We start from the raw sequence: 16,419 nt of genomic DNA on the forward strand, positions 1-16,419 counted from the left end.
TAAAGGTAGTACCCAGAAAATGCTAAATTACTACAAACAACACAGAAAATAAACCAAGTCAGGAAACAAGAGCTAGGCTTGTGAGCTGAATCAGAAAAACTTCACAGAGGGCATGGTACTTAGCTGTCACTAACACTGCATTTATAACCATGTTTTTATTATTTATTTATTCATTATGGAAGATTGAGTACTGAGTATTTCTGTACTGTCACATTTCTGTACTGATCATTTTGAGGCATGGTCCCCACTTAAAGATTCTCCCTTATTTGGAGATGAAGACAAGTATTATTAAGTTACTTGTCCATGTGACTAAACTTTGGGAAAGCAATAACATAAAGTTAAGATTAAGCACTAAGACCCAGTGGGGTACAAAAGATTTGCGTTTGAATCCTGGTTCTCTCACTTAGCTGTGTAATCATGGTCAAGTTATTTAACCTCTATGAGTCTCTTCTCATCTGCAAAGGAGGATAAAAACAGTGCCACCTCCCTCACTTAATGTAAACACAAAATTAATCTGCCTCAAACATAGTGCCTAGGTAAGTAAAGATTTAATCATATGTAAGCTGTCAACCAAGTCATTTACACATTTGCATAGTTTCAGTTTCAAAGATCAAAATTTTTCAGAAGTTTTTTTTCTTTTATTCTATAATTGTCTATGACTATCTGCACCTAATATATACACAGCCAAGAAGTAGGGACAGGAAGGAAATATGCAATATAGGAATAGTGGAAAATAGTCCTGAAGGACTTAGAAATCATGCGGATCTAAGATCAGATCTGCCAAGATTTGAATCCAAGGTTGACATTCACTCAAATGAGGACCTTGAGGACTAGTTGATAACACATCACAAAGACTAATTAACTCACCATGGTTACCAGGAAAATAGGGCCTAGTTTCTAAAGTGCAGCCAACTAAATGAGCCAAATGAAAAAGAAGGAAATTTTTATTATGCATCTTGTTTCTCAGAAATGTTATATTTAAAAATATATTAGTTTTCAAACACTATGTGTTTTCTTGGGTTTTAACTCTTACTTTGTCCTGTTTTTTCCTGCTAGGGTGTTTTTGAGCTGATAAGCAATTTCTTATTGCCATGATACAACTTGGAAGTCTTTTTAAAAAATTTTTTTTAGTTTAAGATGGACACAATACCTTTATTTTGTTTATTTTTATGTAGTGCTGAGGATTGAACTCAGTGCCTCACACATACTAAGCAAGACGTTTACCACTTAGCTACAACCCCAGCCCCAGAATTCTTAAGCATATCAGGCAAACATATGCATGAAATAAAATTTTCACAAAGAAGATCTTAGTCAAAAACCATAATGGGAACATCAACCAAGTGTAAGGGTTGGCCAGGGAAAGGGAGTTTCAGGAGATGGTCACACTCAGCCACCACAAGGATATAGGTAATCTTATTTGGGGATAGAGTGCATATAGCACAAGAGAGCCTGGGCTAAGAACCCCAAAATGTGGGGCAGATTATACATTGTTATAGGAATTTAGAATAGAAAGAAGTCACAGAATGCTGGGGAGTTCAGGGGAAATCTCACAGAAGTAAGCCCCAAGCTGACTTTTTTTTTTCCTTCAGAACTGGGGGATCAAAGTCAAAGCCTCCCCCTGGCTACATCAGCACTCTACCTCTGAGCTACATCCCCTGAGCTGATACTTGATGGTTGGGGAAGCAGAAGAGAAGAAATAAATGCCAGAATGTGCACCGTTATAAGGAAAGAGAGAGAGCCAAACACTTTAGGTAGAACAGAAAGCTCCAGGCAGGAAATAATGAGACCAAGTTATAAGAAAAAAACCTGAATGTCAAGAAATTTGAATTTCAGCCAGAGAGTAGCTGCAAAGCTGCTGAATATTTTAGAAGAAAAAAATATTACAAGGTAAAATCATTTTTAGAATTTAATTTTTCAATTTTTTTTATTTTGTTGAAAGGGAATTAAAATCACATAATCTAAATTCAAAAGGGTATATAGTGAAAGTTCTGCCTCTGACTTCAGTCCCCCAACTGCCTATTTTTCTCTTTAGAGACAAACCATTGTCACCAGTTTCTTATATTTTCTTCAACATTAGATATGCATATGGAAGCAAAAACACATATAAATTCCATTCCCTCCCCCTTTTTTTGTAAATGGTGTTCATGCACACTTATTTATCTTTCAATTTTCACTCAAAATATTAATTTAGAGATTCTTTTGTATGAATACATAAAAAGAGCCCTATTTACTTTTTAAAATAGATTGGAATAAAAAATACATTGTTAAAATTCTCTCTACCTCTTCTGTATCTTGCTGCCCAGTACACCCTAGAGGCCACTTAGAATGTTTAGTTTCTTAAATATACTTCCAAAGATATACTAGTCATATGGTAATAAACTCACAGTCCTTCCCTTCACTGTTAAAATAAATAAGGCACATGGTATACACTATCTCACCTTTCTTTTTACTTAAAAATATTTTTAGAAATCCACATAAAGTCAATGTTCATTTGCATTAATAATATTGCACCAATATCAATTTCTTGATTCTAACAATGTATTATGGTTTTATGTAATGTTATCATTATGGAAAACTGAGTGAAAAACACACAGAAACTCTGTACTATTTTTGGAATTTCTATGAGTCTTGAAGTACATGAAAATAAAAAGTACTATAAATATTTCTCAGTGATTATTCCATATCAGTGCAGAGTTTCATTTTTATAGATGTAGCAGTACATCTGATAATTAATTTAACCTGTCCTCTATGAAAGCAAGTTTTTCAGATTTTCTTAGCACTGAAAACTGGAAATAGTATCCATCAGTATATGTCTAGTGTTGACTTCATAATTGAGAGTTTAGAATATACCCAATGACATAACCACAATAAAGATTCCAAGCCAGGCACAGCGGCTCAGGAGGCTGAGGCAGGAGGGTTACAGGTTTGAAGCCAACCTCAGTAATTTAGCAAGGCTGTAAACAGCCTAATGAAACCCTGTCTCAAAATTTTAAAAAATAAAATAAAAATGAAAGGCTGGGATGTGACCCAAAGGTAGAACAACCCTGGGTTCAATCCCTGGTACCAAAAAAAAAAAAAGTTCTAGCAGGAGAGCAGGGGCCAGAGAATCAGGAGCTTCCCGTTCTCACCCTTGTCCTGCTGCTCACTAGCTGCTCCACACTGAACACATCACAGCTCTTTAGTCTTGACTCCCTCTTCTACAACACTGGTATCTTCTGCTCTGGTTACCACCCAATTATTTTAAGAGTTCAATATGATGATAATTCTAAAAGAAGTTTTTATTCAAGTGGCATCCACTGGGCAAATAAAAAGTTTGGTAGGTAAAAGTCTCACATAGACCCTGTCTCATAGTCCTCTGTCTACAATCAGTACAATCAGAAGCAGTAGAATTTATCTTGTGGCAGTTTCAATCTCAGGTTTAAGAGTGTCAAAGGGGACTTTTCCCTGTTTCATATTATTTTTCATTTGAAATAAATGAAATTTATTTGGGCTCTTCTGTGTGTGTGTGTGTGTGTGAGTGTGTGTGTGTGTGTGTTAAATTCAGTCACTGTCTAGTGTTCCACATAGTAATAATGCTAAATAAAATATTTGCATTTGATTACCATTCTGCACTACCAAACTGGAAAGATTAATAACCCCATTCAGCAACATGGATGGAGTTTAATATTAGTACAAAGGCAAATCATCCTATTAAACATATTAAGAATCAATTTTAGTTAAAAACCAAAGATTCCAAAAGGATCTTATTCAAACCAATATTCAAAATATTGGTTTCCATCAATACAGACTGTAAAGTCAAAATGCAGGTTTTATATACTTTTTCCCCCCCAAAGAGAATTTCATATTGACTTTCTCCAAGAGCAAGACAACTATGTTACCAACAATTCTCTTTAAATTTTTTCAAGCTAAACATTTTCTCTTCAATGTTCTATGGCACAGGACTTGGAGAGACTCAAATCCTTTTTTCTAAAGAACTATGGAGTTCTTCTGCAGTTACTCCTTGTACATAGCTTGTCCAGATTTGACAGCCACTCTCCCAGTGGTAACACCAACTTGTTATTTCAAATCTTTGTGGTGTGCCACTCCCTGTGCCTAATGTCGACATTAGATAGGCTTCTTGCAATTTACCTTAAGGAAAGTACAGACATCTTGAGTAGGCTGTCAGCTCGCCATGATCATCTTCACTGACCTCCTCACTCACAGGGATGGGCCCTAGGACCTTTGCCCAGTGTGACCCAAGTTGATTGACAAAACATAGATTGCCCTCCAAACAAAGCCAACCTGAGTTTTTCTCCTGAATGTGGATTGGGACAAAGAGACTCTACTTGCCAAAAATGAACTCTTGAAAGAAAGTGATATAATATATAGAAATGGAAGGGAGTCATCCTCTTCCACCAGGGGGCCCAAGCAACTGAGAAAGCAGGTTGGCAAGAAAAATGAACCTATCCGCCCCAGAATCATGGAGAAGTTCATCTGACTAGTAATCCAGACTTTATCAAGGCCCATTGCCTTCCCTCCTTTTCTGTAATACCCTGTCATCACTGAAAATTCTCCAGCTGCCTGATGGTAATTTGAGTTAGTTTCTTATATCTAAAGATTATAACTAGAGCCTGTAATCCCAGCAGCTCAGGAGGCTGAGGCAGGAGGATTGCAAGTTCAAAGCCAGCCTCAGCAACTTACCCTAAACAACTCAGTGAGACCCTGTCTCTAAATAAATATTAAAAAGGGCTGGGGATAAGTACCTCTGGATTCAATCCCTGTACCAAAAAAAAGAAAAAAAAAAGATTATAGCTAGAGAATATCTAACAAGATACTCATTTGCAACTTCAAAGCAATGTTAATGTTCAGCAGCAGAATCATTATCAGTGCTGGCAGTGTGCACACGCTTAAAACACACCTGCCACAGGCCATGTAGGTACAGAGTTAAAGGTTTGTTAACTGATAATGAGGCACAGTGCAAAATTTCTTAAAAGCACCAAGATTACAACTATATAAAAATATACTAAAGACTTGGAGAGAAAACAGATAAAAAGACAGAAGTGGAAACATGAGGTGGTAAATACCTGAACTTGAGCATGGCAATGGGAGGAAATAAAAGTAGGGTTATGGATGATCAATTGAACAAAGCATTGATGAGGAGGCAGAGAGTCAAATATGACTGAGTTTTATGTTTGGGTGATTGTGTTTTGATGCTATTAATACAGAAAAGGAGGGAAGGTCGGGGGAAAGATAGGAAAACGAAATGATAAAAAAGGAAAGTACTATTCTTAGAGCAAGTGTTCTGCTATTATGGGAGAATTAACACTGTTTTGTCAGACATGGAGTCATGTCCAAACACAAACCTACAGATCATCTGTGTTCACTCTACATGTGGGAAACATGAAGTTCCCAGAGGTGAAAGGCCCCCCACCAAGTCATATAACTAAGACTTGGCAGGCCCAGGACCTTAAAATCAAGTTCAGTGTACTTTATATACATTGTATTGGTGTAGAATAAAGAACACTGTTCATTTTTCCATAAGAAAAAACAAAAAATATTAAGGTGAAGATATGATTTGAAAAATGTTTTCCACTGACATAAATTGATAAATTGAGTTCTCATTTCATGGTCAAATTCTTCTCTGGGAAGCATTGTTATTAAAGGAGATTAAAAATAATCTATATATTATATTAATAATAATAACTAAAGGATTTGATAGGTGATTATGAAGGTTTACAAGTTGTTCAGGTAACTGACCAAATGGCATTTTGAAATGGTTTCCTTTCTAAGATAGACAGATCAAGAGCTGGAGATGAAGGCAAGACATAACATAAAAGTTCCTTCTAGCAAGAGGCATCAGAGTGTAGTGGAGACAGACCATCCAGGTGCAAACTTTGCGTTTGCAGTTCACCAACTGTGTAGTCTTGGGTGGCATATAGTAGGTGCTCCATAAATGTAAGTATTTATTATTGGTCAACCAAAGTGCAGGACTACCAGTTTCAGGACAAGGCATTAGGGGTGACTTGGGGACATTTGGGACAAGGAGTCTACTTGGGTACACTAAACTGTAACAGGCCCTCAAGTGTTGGGTGGGTGAGTAGGCAGAACACCTGAAATTTGAATAACAGGTCACACTGGTTTCCAATAGAGTTTCGGGGTTCCATTTAGGGGATAGGACTCCAGCCCAGGAAATAATTGGAAAATACTCAGCTTGAACCTAGAGAAGGACCGATACAGGCCGAAGGTGGTGCTGATTGGTGGGGAGAGGAAGAAATGGGTTGCCATGAAAAAAGTAATGTTCACATGCCACTTAGGGCCAAAAGGCAACCTGGTTGCCTAGCAATACAAATGGACTGTTTAACTTAGAGACCTAGAAGTGACACTTGCTAAGAATGGTGCAGAGTCTCAAATTTTACACTTCTTATAAGTTTACAACTTTTAAAGTAAATGAAAATGGAAATTGACCTGAAGAATCCCTAAGAAGAAAAAAAAACAGTTAAGCCTCATAAATAACTTAATCTTGATTGATTTGTAAACAGGGGTTAAACTTAATTTGAGCTTATTTCTTATAAATACTAATATCAAAGAAAAACAGAATTTAAGTTCGATCATTCAGAAGCAGCCAACAAACTTATAATTCTCTAACTAGAGACTTTCCAGTGGCATAGACCAAATGAGGCAACTGTATCACTCTAACCCATCGAGAGTTTTCTTGGTTTTACTTCTCTGTTCCTCCTATAAAAGCTTCCCCCTGGCATTTCCCTGGTGGAGCTTCAAACTACTTCCAGTTGGGGTGCTGTTCAATACATGAACTGCTATTTGCTCAACTAAACCCTTTAAACATTTTATTGTGTCTTAGGTTACCATGGTTGTGCGTGTATGTGTGTGTGTGTGAACCCAGGGCCTTGCACATGTTAGGCAAGCACTCTACCACTGAGCTACATTTTCAGTTGTTTTAATTTACCTTTTTAAACACAAGTTATTCTTTCAAAAGACAAGAGACTCGTGGACCAGAGACCAAGAGCTTTATTATATCTGGTGAAATATCCAGAATTTTGTGTTGATTTGCCTTGCCTTCCCATGTTTACCAAATTCCATGATGGTAAAACAAGGAGCCATCCAGGATGACTGTTCATGCAGGGCACTGTGCTAGGAGAGAGGAACCCTGAGATGGGGGAGCCACTGCTGTTACAGTGAACAGAAGCAAATCTGCTCTTCAGCTAAGAGGAGACATCACCTCCCAGGGTTGTTAGCTATAAACTTAACCCCAAATAATGACCTGGCAAAGAACAATCAGGGACTCACATTCCCGGCGTGCTTAGGAAGAACATGTGGGAACACTCAGTGCCCAGGGCAGATTGTTTCTCCCATGCACTCTTAAATCAGGATGGGAAATCTAGTCAGGGTTGATTTTAAAAAGAGGCTGAAAAGGAAGGAGACTCCAGATGCCCAAAAGTGAGGAACTAGAAGGGCAGGCAAGTCAGGGTGACTCTGAAGGCAAGAACAGACTGAAGACAGGGATGGGGGCATATGCAGGACAGAAGCCATAAGAAAGGACAAGACCTAAAAAAAAAAAAAAAAAAAAAAAGGTGGGGTGGGATCTCATGAAATTCCAAGGGAGATCAGTAGAGGTGGGGTGGTGGGGCAGGGGGATGCTGGGGAGTGATTTACATATGGGGTCGAATTACTTTGCTATGTGCATGTACAAATATTTAACAACAAATCCCATTGTTATGTACAACTATAATGCATCAATAAAAAAAAAAAAGTGGGAGAAAGAAAAGGACAAGACCTTCAAGGGAGAGAAGACAGAGGAGAGACTTGCCAGAGGAAACATATGAAATGTCCAATCAAGAGGGCAGGACAAGAAAACTGAGCAATGAAGGTGAGCAGAAGGTACAGGCAGGGTAGACTCAGGCTGTATAAAATTAGTCTAAGCCTGCTCAGAGGTTAAGGGAAAGCTTCCCTGACCCATCACCAGCCAGGTGAGGTGCCCTCCTATGCACTCCTTCAGCACCCTCTGCCTGCTCAGCTCCTACGGGATTGTGGTTCCTCCCAGAAAAGGATGTGTGTGTGTGTGTGTGTGTGTGTGTGTGTGCATTTAATCTCGATACCCAGAATTTGCATCAGTACCTCTCATGGTTGGCCATCATTATTTGCACTTTGAATTAATGAGTAGTTAGTGGTGTAAGGCAGGTAGTTTCTGGAAGCATTATGTGGTCCATAATACCTGATTCTGCAGGTAAGTCCTTTAAGATTAGGACTAGGAAACAAAGTCATTGCTTTTAGAAACTGAAAAGTCATAGGTCACAATTCCAGAAGACAATGTTGTGGAATTGAAGGTGTACAAACCAGAGCTCCAGAGCCTGGGGAAGGGGTGGTGGTAAACAGGCAAGGCAGTAAGCTCAGGTTCTTTCTGTACCCCCCATGCCTTATCTGTGATGGCAGCAAGGCATCTGCTTTGCCTCAAAGAAAAGCAGAATTTTTATAACTGAAATGGAAAGAGTCAGTTTCAGCTTTTTCTAAAAAAAACAAAAAAAAATTATGGGTGGTTTTGTGAATTAAAATATCAGGCCTGGGGAGGAGGAGGAGAACAGAGTACAGAGCTAACACCAAAGCAATTAAGTCTTGGAGAGAAAATCAGAGGAAGAAGTTTGCAGGCCCCTGACCCCAGGATACTTGGGGATGTTAAGGGGTTGGGGAAAGGTCAGAGATGGAGACCGGAAGCCCTGATCTGGACATAACAGGGCCTGTTTAGGGCATCAACCTGGGGGACTGTATCAAGAGACCACCACATTGGTACCTCCCTGGCGATCCCCAAATGTGACGATAGCATTCCTCCTCAGAGTCTGCATTTATGTTCCCTCTGCCTGGAATGTTCTCCCCATGGCTCAGTCCCTCATTTCCTTCTGCTCTCTTCATAAATATCAGAGAGGCATCCCCTGATCACCCTGTCTAACTTAGGAGCCCCTCCCCCATCACTTTTGAATTTCCCTATTCTACTCACCTTCCTACACATACAATACAGGTCACAGGACACATTGCCACCAGAGTTCCTGTCTGATTTCCTCTCTCTAACAAAAAATCTAAAGAGTAAGGAAGAAACATACAAGGTTCTGCAATACCACTTATATATAGCTCTCTGTTCTAAACAAAGCTGTGTGCTGGCTACAGAGAAACACTTCTATGGAAGGTAGAAATTCTCTTTTCAGGACCTCAAAGGAGAAAAGAAAATTTAACTTGGAGATATATTATCACAGACAGTAATTTTGGGTTTAAAAGAAGTCAGGTCCTTTCATCCTTTGGGAAGCAATGGTCAGGTCCAATGCAGAGAGTTTCACTCTGAGGGGCACTCTGTTCACCCCGCTAAGACTGGGCAGATTGACAGCAGGGATTTCCCCACTCAGATTTCTGAAACAAAAATGACCTCTAGCAAAGGGCTAAGAAACCATGGTGGTTAATGTTTTATTAAAGACCAACACTCTGTCTTCTAATAGGAATACCACATGGTAGTAAGCATGCATTCCTCCTCAGAAGAAAAAAGAGAAAAATGTTTTTTAAATTGCAGACATTTCTATATACCTTTCCCCTAGAGAGAATATCTCTCTCTCTCTCTCTCTCTCTCTCTCTCTCTCTCTCTCTCTCTCTCTCTCTCTCTCTGTCTTATAAAAAGAACCAATTAATTAATAATGTAAAGGCCCTTCAGGGGGATGAGGGACTCTCCCCATCTCTGGCTAAAGCCCACGTTTGCAGCACAGCCTAAGCCATTAGGAACATGTGGGTGGAGAAGCTGCTTTTGCTTCTTGGCTGTGAGCTCAGGGTCTTCTATCAAGAAGGGCTTGCGTGCGTGATGCCTATGGCTTTTCTAGCAGAAGAAAACTCATCTGTGATCCAAGGCTTTGAGTTCTTCTAAATTATCATAGGTGAACCCATCTTAGGCTATCAAGCCACCCCCCTGACCAGACTCAGGACCTTAATGCCCCAAGGGATGGAGTCCTAATTCCTTACTTGGGTGGGACTAGACAGTACTCAAATGTTCTGCTGCTACCAATGGCGCTTGCCTCTTTGCCCCATGGCTTATTACAACCCCCTAGATTAAAATTAAATAACTGAGTCATCTGGAGTCCTATCCTGCAAGGGGCAAGCTATACCGAGGCAGAGGAGAAAGACTGAAATGTGCCAGGTGTGACTGCGCACACCTGTTATCCCAGCAACTCACCAGGCTGAAGCAGGAGAATGACAGATTCAAGATCAGTCTCAGCAACTTCAAAATAAATGAATAAATAAAAAGGACTGGGGACATAGTTCAATGGTAGAGGGCTCCTGGGTTTGATCCCTAGTGCTGAAAAACAAAAACAAAAAGTCAGACTAAAGGGGAAGTCAGGTGGGAAAAATGGCTGCCTGCAGGCAGTGAGACCTGCTCACAGTCACATACACCTGCACACGCACATATGAAACTTGACTGCTCCTGGTCCCCTCCTCCCTAACTGAAGATGTCCCCATTGTTTTAGTCAGCTTTTTTCATTGCTGTGACTAAAAGGACCCAACCAGAACAACAGTACGGGGAGGAAAAGTTTATTTAGGAACTCACGTTTTCAGCGGTCTCAGTCCATAAAGGGCTGACTCCATTCCTCAGGGTTCCAGGTGAGGCAGAATATCATGGTGGAAGAATGTGGCAGAGGGAATCAGCTCACATGACAATCAGGAGGCACAGAGTGAGACTCCACTTGCCAGATACAAATATATATCCCCAAACCATGCTCCTACTTCCACCTCCTCCAGCCACACCCTAATACTTCAGTTACCACTCAGTTAATCCCATCAGGTGATTAATTCACTGATTGGGTTAAGACTCTCACAACCCAATCATTTCTCCTCTGCACCTTCTTGCATTGTCTCACACATTGAGCTTTTGGGGGACACCTCACATCCAAACTGTAACACCCACCCACCACCCACATACCAGGTTCTCAGAGTTGGAAACTCTAGCGTTATCCTCTGTGTTGGGAAGTATCCAAGATTCTGTGAGAAAAAAGCAGGAACTCCTGAGAGGTAAGAGCCAAGACTTTCCCATGACCAGGTCACCCAACAGGCTTGGGGACCCAGAGGTATGGTAGACAGGATTAGAAAAACCGATTGAAGTAAGACCTGGTTCTACTTCCCTAGAGGTTGGGACAGCCCCAAACAGGAGCAAGTCACCCTTGAGAAGAACATAGACCTTTACCAAGGGCAGTATAAAAGGTGAGAATTTTTTTTTTTTAAAGGGTATATTTAGAATTAGACAGCTGGACTCTGTTTAGATGATCCCAATTTTGTTGGCAACATCCAAAGCATCATAATCAGGAGCCAGTCGAACGTACGCCTTCTTCTCTCCATCAGGCCTAATCAGGGTGTTAACCTTGGCCACATCAATGTCATAGAGCTTCTTTACAGCTTGTTTGATCTGGTGTTTGTTGGCCTTGACATCCACAATGAACACAAGTGTGTTGTTGTCTTCAATCTTCTTCATGGCTGACTCAGTGGTCAGGGGGAACTTAATGATGGCATAGTGGTCAAGCTTGTTTCTCCTGGGGGCGCTCTTCCGAGGATATTTGGGCTGCCTCCGGAGCCGCAACGTCTTGGGTCGCCGGAAGGTAGGTGATGTGCGGATCTTCTTCTTTTTATGGCTGTGGACACCCTTCAGCACTGCCTTCTTGGCCTTCAAAGCTTTTGCTTTTGCTTCAGCTTTGGGAGGGGCAGGAGCTTCCTTCTTAGCTTTCGGCGCCATCTTGGTGAAAAGGGCGAGAATTTTTTTGAAGTGTATCAGATTCTTCCCTCTTTTTTTCTCAATACATTCATTTATTCATACATACAACAAATAGTTATTTAAGTCCTACTCTGTGTCAGGCATTGTTTAAGCACCAGGAGATGCAGCATAATGTGGATTTTATCTTCCCATAGGGAAAGTAGACAATAATAACAATGGCAGCAAATATTCACATAGGATTTTCCACGTGCTGGGTCCTCTTCTCAACACTTTCTATGTATTCATTCACTTTATCATAACTTATCCAGTAGGTACTATTATTATTCTCATTTTACAAACAAGGGAACTGAGGCACAGGCAGGCTAACTAACTTGCTCTCAAGTATGCACAGCTAATGTGGCAGAGCAGAGCTTTGAAGGAAGTTTAAATTTGGAGTCTATGCATTTAACTGATGTAGCTAAGTATAGGTGCAGGTTATGGGGATGGGTGTGTGGGTGTCGGTGCTGAGGTGAAGATAGAGATTAGAGATACCTAAGGATATAGCTATCCACCGCCCTAGAAGATAAGAGACTGAAGTGAATAATGTCACAGGGGACTTGAAGTTTTATTGGAGGAAGCCAGTTGAGAGATAGATAGAAAGAGAGAGAGATAAGTGCAATAAAGAAGCAGGGTAAAGAAGAGAAAGCAAAGGAGGAAAGGAGATTTTCAAGATAGAGTGGCCAGGACAGGTGACACTGGAGTCATCCAGGGCAGATAAGCAAAGTCTGCTCAAGCCAAGAGCACATGTGATCATGAGTGATCAGGTTCCAGGATTCAGCAGCTAACTCCAGAGAAGGCCTAGGCTGGGAACAGTGGCTTCTCAGCAGTCATTATCCTAAGGGCAGCTCAAATGGCAGCAGAGGCTACTGTGCATGCAGAGGACTTCTAGACCACTGCCCCCCAGCTCCGTGAGCCCCTCCCCCACCCCCGCCACACACACATGCAGCAGATGCATCTGGAAAGGACAAGGGAAGCAGGAGCAGAAACCCAAAGGACTGAGCCTTTGACGAAAATAGACTCAACATTTACCTCCAAATCCCGTTTAAATCACTGAGTCTGAAGAAATTTATTCGACTGGACTAAAACATAAGGCCTCCCCAGGCATCCAGTGACCCTCTCTGACAGCATGCTGCCTCATAAAGGAGAACGGGTGGACAACGGGCAAATGACTCTGCTCTCCACACTACATTCATGATCTGCCGCCCCAACTGTCAAACTACACGTGGCCAGGAAAGGACACAGGATGTAGCAAAAGGGATCCAGGTAGGCCTTGTGCTTTTCTCTAAGGTGGGAAGTCACGCTGGCACAGGGGCTTAAGCACGTCAGGGGGTAGAAACTAAATATACCTGATGTGCTTCTCAGGGAAGAACAAAAGCATTATTCATTTTTTCATTATGATTTTTCTAAAGCTAAAAGCATGATTTAGGAGAAGCCATTTGTGACATTGCTGCATTCAATTACCCAGTACAAATTTGGATAGGCCTGGCAGTTATTTCCAGGCTTCCTAATGTGGGTCATACATATGCATTAATCAGAAAGGACAATGCAATCAAGTGGCTTCACATCATCTGTCATTCCTGTGAAGGGCATTTATTAGCAACTGCCTGTTCTGGCAGATTGGGTTTTTATATACGGAAATTAAGCAGACACAATCCCTACCCTCTTGAAATGTAAACTTGACAATGTTGTTTGAACAGTCACACATGTACAGGACAGAACAAAGCTTCCTCTGTCATTGGTCTCTATCCCTCACACCCACTCTGGGATCCAGCCCCAGGTGAGCTCTTTCTCATGGACACTGAACATGGAATTCTGTACATACTATGCTCCTTACCTGGACAGATTAAAGTACAAGCATGGAACATGGTATGGGGTTCCATTCTTTCAAGAACTGAAAAGTTGGAAGTTGTTTTTCTTACACAACAGGGAGAGGCCCACAATGTTGGATGCATAGCCAATTCCCATTTCTCCATCACTTCTTTTCTACAAAAACACCTCTGTATTAATCAGGGGTTTCCACTGCTGTGACCAAAATACTTGACAACAAACAACTTGGAAGAGCTGGGCAAGGTGGTGCATGCCTGTAATCCCAGCAGCTCAAGAGGCTGAGGCAGGAGGATCATGAGTTCAAAACCAGCCTCAGCAACTTAATGAGGCCCTAAGCAAATCAGTGAGACCCTGTGTCTAAATAAAATAGAAAAAGGGCTGGGGATGCAGCTCAGTGGTTAAGCACCCCAGGGTTCAATCCCTGGCACCAAAAAAGAAAAGAAAAAAAGGAAAAATTTGGAAGAGGAAAGGTTTATTTTGGCTCATGGTTTCAGAAGTCTCAGTCCACCATGGTCAGCTGGCTACATTGCTTTGGGTCTGAGGTAAGTCAGAAAACCATGGCAGAAGGGTATAGCAGAGGAAAGCTGCTCAGTTCATTGCAATCAGAAAACAGAGAGAGACAGAAAACAAGGAGCTAGGGACAAGATATAGTCCCCAAGGGCACACCCCCATAACCTACTTCCTGCAACCATGCCCCATTTGCCAATAATTTCTACTACCTCTCAGTAGTCCATTTAAATTATTAATCCATTAAATGGATTAATTGACCAGTGAGGTTAAACTCCTTGTAATTCAATCATTACCTAAAAGCCTCACTTCTAAACATTGCTGCATTGGGGACAAAGCCTTCAATGCATGAGATTTTGGAGGACTTTCTAGAATTCAAAACATTAAAAAAAAAAACCATTTATGGTTTTGTAATGTACTCAGCATTTTTTAAAAGGCATTTCTCAGTATTACCTGCAGGTAGAGGAGGGATATAACACAATTCTGACCAATGAGATGTAAGTGAAATCACCAAACGAGTCTTCTGAGAAAGCAGATTTTAAAAGGGCTACCTCAGTTGTTGTTTAACTTTGCCATTTGGATTTTCTGGTTTGGAATGTAGATGAGATGCTGGATGTGCAGCAGCCATATTGTGACCATGAGTAGTCAATTAGAAAAACTGAAGCTATATTTTAGGAATGACTGACCAGAAAGATAGAAAGACAGTAGGTTCATTTGCACCAGTTCTGAAATATTAAGTGAGGAAAACAAACTGCTATTTGGAAGGAAAAAGAAAGAAAAGGAGGTTAAAGTGATGATGCAAAGAAAAAAGCAGATTAAGATAAGGAAGGGTGGTGCATGCCTGTAATCCCAGTGGCTCAGGAGACTTAGGCAGGAGTTCAAAGCCAGCCTCAGCAATGATGAGGCACTAAGCAACTCAGTAAGACCCTATCTGTAAAAATAAAATACAAAATAGGGTTGGGATGTGGCTTAGTGGTAGAGTGCCCCTGAGTTCAATCCTTGGTAACCACCACCCTCCCACACCAAAACAAAGCAGATTAAGGTGGCTAGACATGCAGGAGAGATGAGAGGCGCTGGCCGATCACACGAAGTGTTCACAAAAGACCTCACTTCTACTGTGCATTAGTCCACTTGGGCTACTAAAACACAATGCCACAGATTGGATGCCTTAAAAACAGAAATTTATTTTCCACAGTTCCAGAGGCTCGAAGTCGAAGATCAAGGCACCAGTCAGTTTCTGGTGAGGTCTGCTTTCCTAACTTGTAGCTGCCTCCTTCTTACTGGACCTCACCTGAGCTTCCCTCTGTTCCATCTGCATTCCAAGCCAGAAAACCGAAATGGCAAAGGTAAACAACTGGGGAGAGAGAAGGTCTCTGGAATCACTCATTATTAAAAGGACACTAGTGCTATAGGATTAGGGCCCCATTATCATAGCCTTAACTAACCTCCTAAAGGGCCTATCTCCAAATATCATTACAGTAAGGGTTAGGGCTTCAACATATGAATTTGGGGAAACACAATCAGCCACAAGAGGTGGTTTATGGATGGAAACCTGCAGGAGGAGGCAGTGTGAACCAAAATGAAGCCAGAGGGAAGAGCATTCCGGGCACAGGAACAGCAAGTGCTAAGGTCCTGAGGCAGGAGCATGTTTGACAAGTTTGAGGGACAGCAAAGAGGCCAGTGTAGCAGGAGTAAATGAGCAAGGAAGAGAATGGTAAGAGGCAGGACAGAGAGGAAATGAAGGACAGATCACATACAGTCATATAAGCCACAGAAAGGATTGTGGCTTTTTGTTTTTCCAATGTTGGGAATTGAACCCAGGGCCTAGGCAAGTGCTCTGCCACTGAGCTTTATCCCCTCCCAGGCTTTGGCTTTACATTGGGAAAAAAAAAAAAATGAGAAGTTACTCTAGAGTTTCGAGCAGAGAACATGATCTTATTCCTGTTCTAAACAGCTTCCTCTGGGGCTGGGGGTATAGTTCATGCATGAGGCATTTGTCTAGCATGCACAAGGTCCTGGACTTGATTCCTGGCACTGAAAGAATAGATAGATAGATAGATAGATAGATAGATAGATAGATAGATAGATAGCTGTAGTGTGGAGAATTGGGTGCAAACAAAGAAACAAAGCACCAATTAAAGGCTGTTAAAATAGTCAGGAGAGACTGGAGTGCCTTGGCAAAGCTGGGAAGTGGTCAGATCTGGGTTTTAGAGGCAGAACTGATGGAATCTGCTGTTAATGCAAGAGGAGGAGAAGAGTCTGGGACACCCCCTAGGTCTTGCCATGAGACATTGGAAGAATGAAATTGCATTGGTGGGAAG

General features: G+C 41.2%; 1 protein-coding gene across 1 annotated transcript; it reads right to left on the bottom strand.

The window, feature by feature from the left end:
- Positions 1 to 11,245: 11,245 nt before the first annotated feature.
- Positions 11,246 to 11,754, bottom strand: LOC124991156 (60S ribosomal protein L23a). Its single transcript, XM_047561957.1, has one exon. The coding sequence runs from the start codon at positions 11,744 to 11,746 to the stop codon at positions 11,276 to 11,278; it is 471 nt and encodes a 156-aa protein (XP_047417913.1). The 5' UTR covers positions 11,747 to 11,754; the 3' UTR covers positions 11,246 to 11,275.
- Positions 11,755 to 16,419: the final 4,665 nt, after the last annotated feature.

The sequence above is a fragment of the Sciurus carolinensis genome, chromosome 8 (assembly GCF_902686445.1).
Source record: "Sciurus carolinensis chromosome 8, mSciCar1.2, whole genome shotgun sequence".
Taxonomy (NCBI): Eukaryota; Metazoa; Chordata; class Mammalia; order Rodentia; family Sciuridae; genus Sciurus; species Sciurus carolinensis.

Coding starts and splice junctions, on each gene's coding strand:
- LOC124991156 (XM_047561957.1), bottom strand. CDS start 11,746: ATGGCGCCGAAAGCTAAGAAGGAAGCTCCTGCCCCTCCCAAAGCTGAA.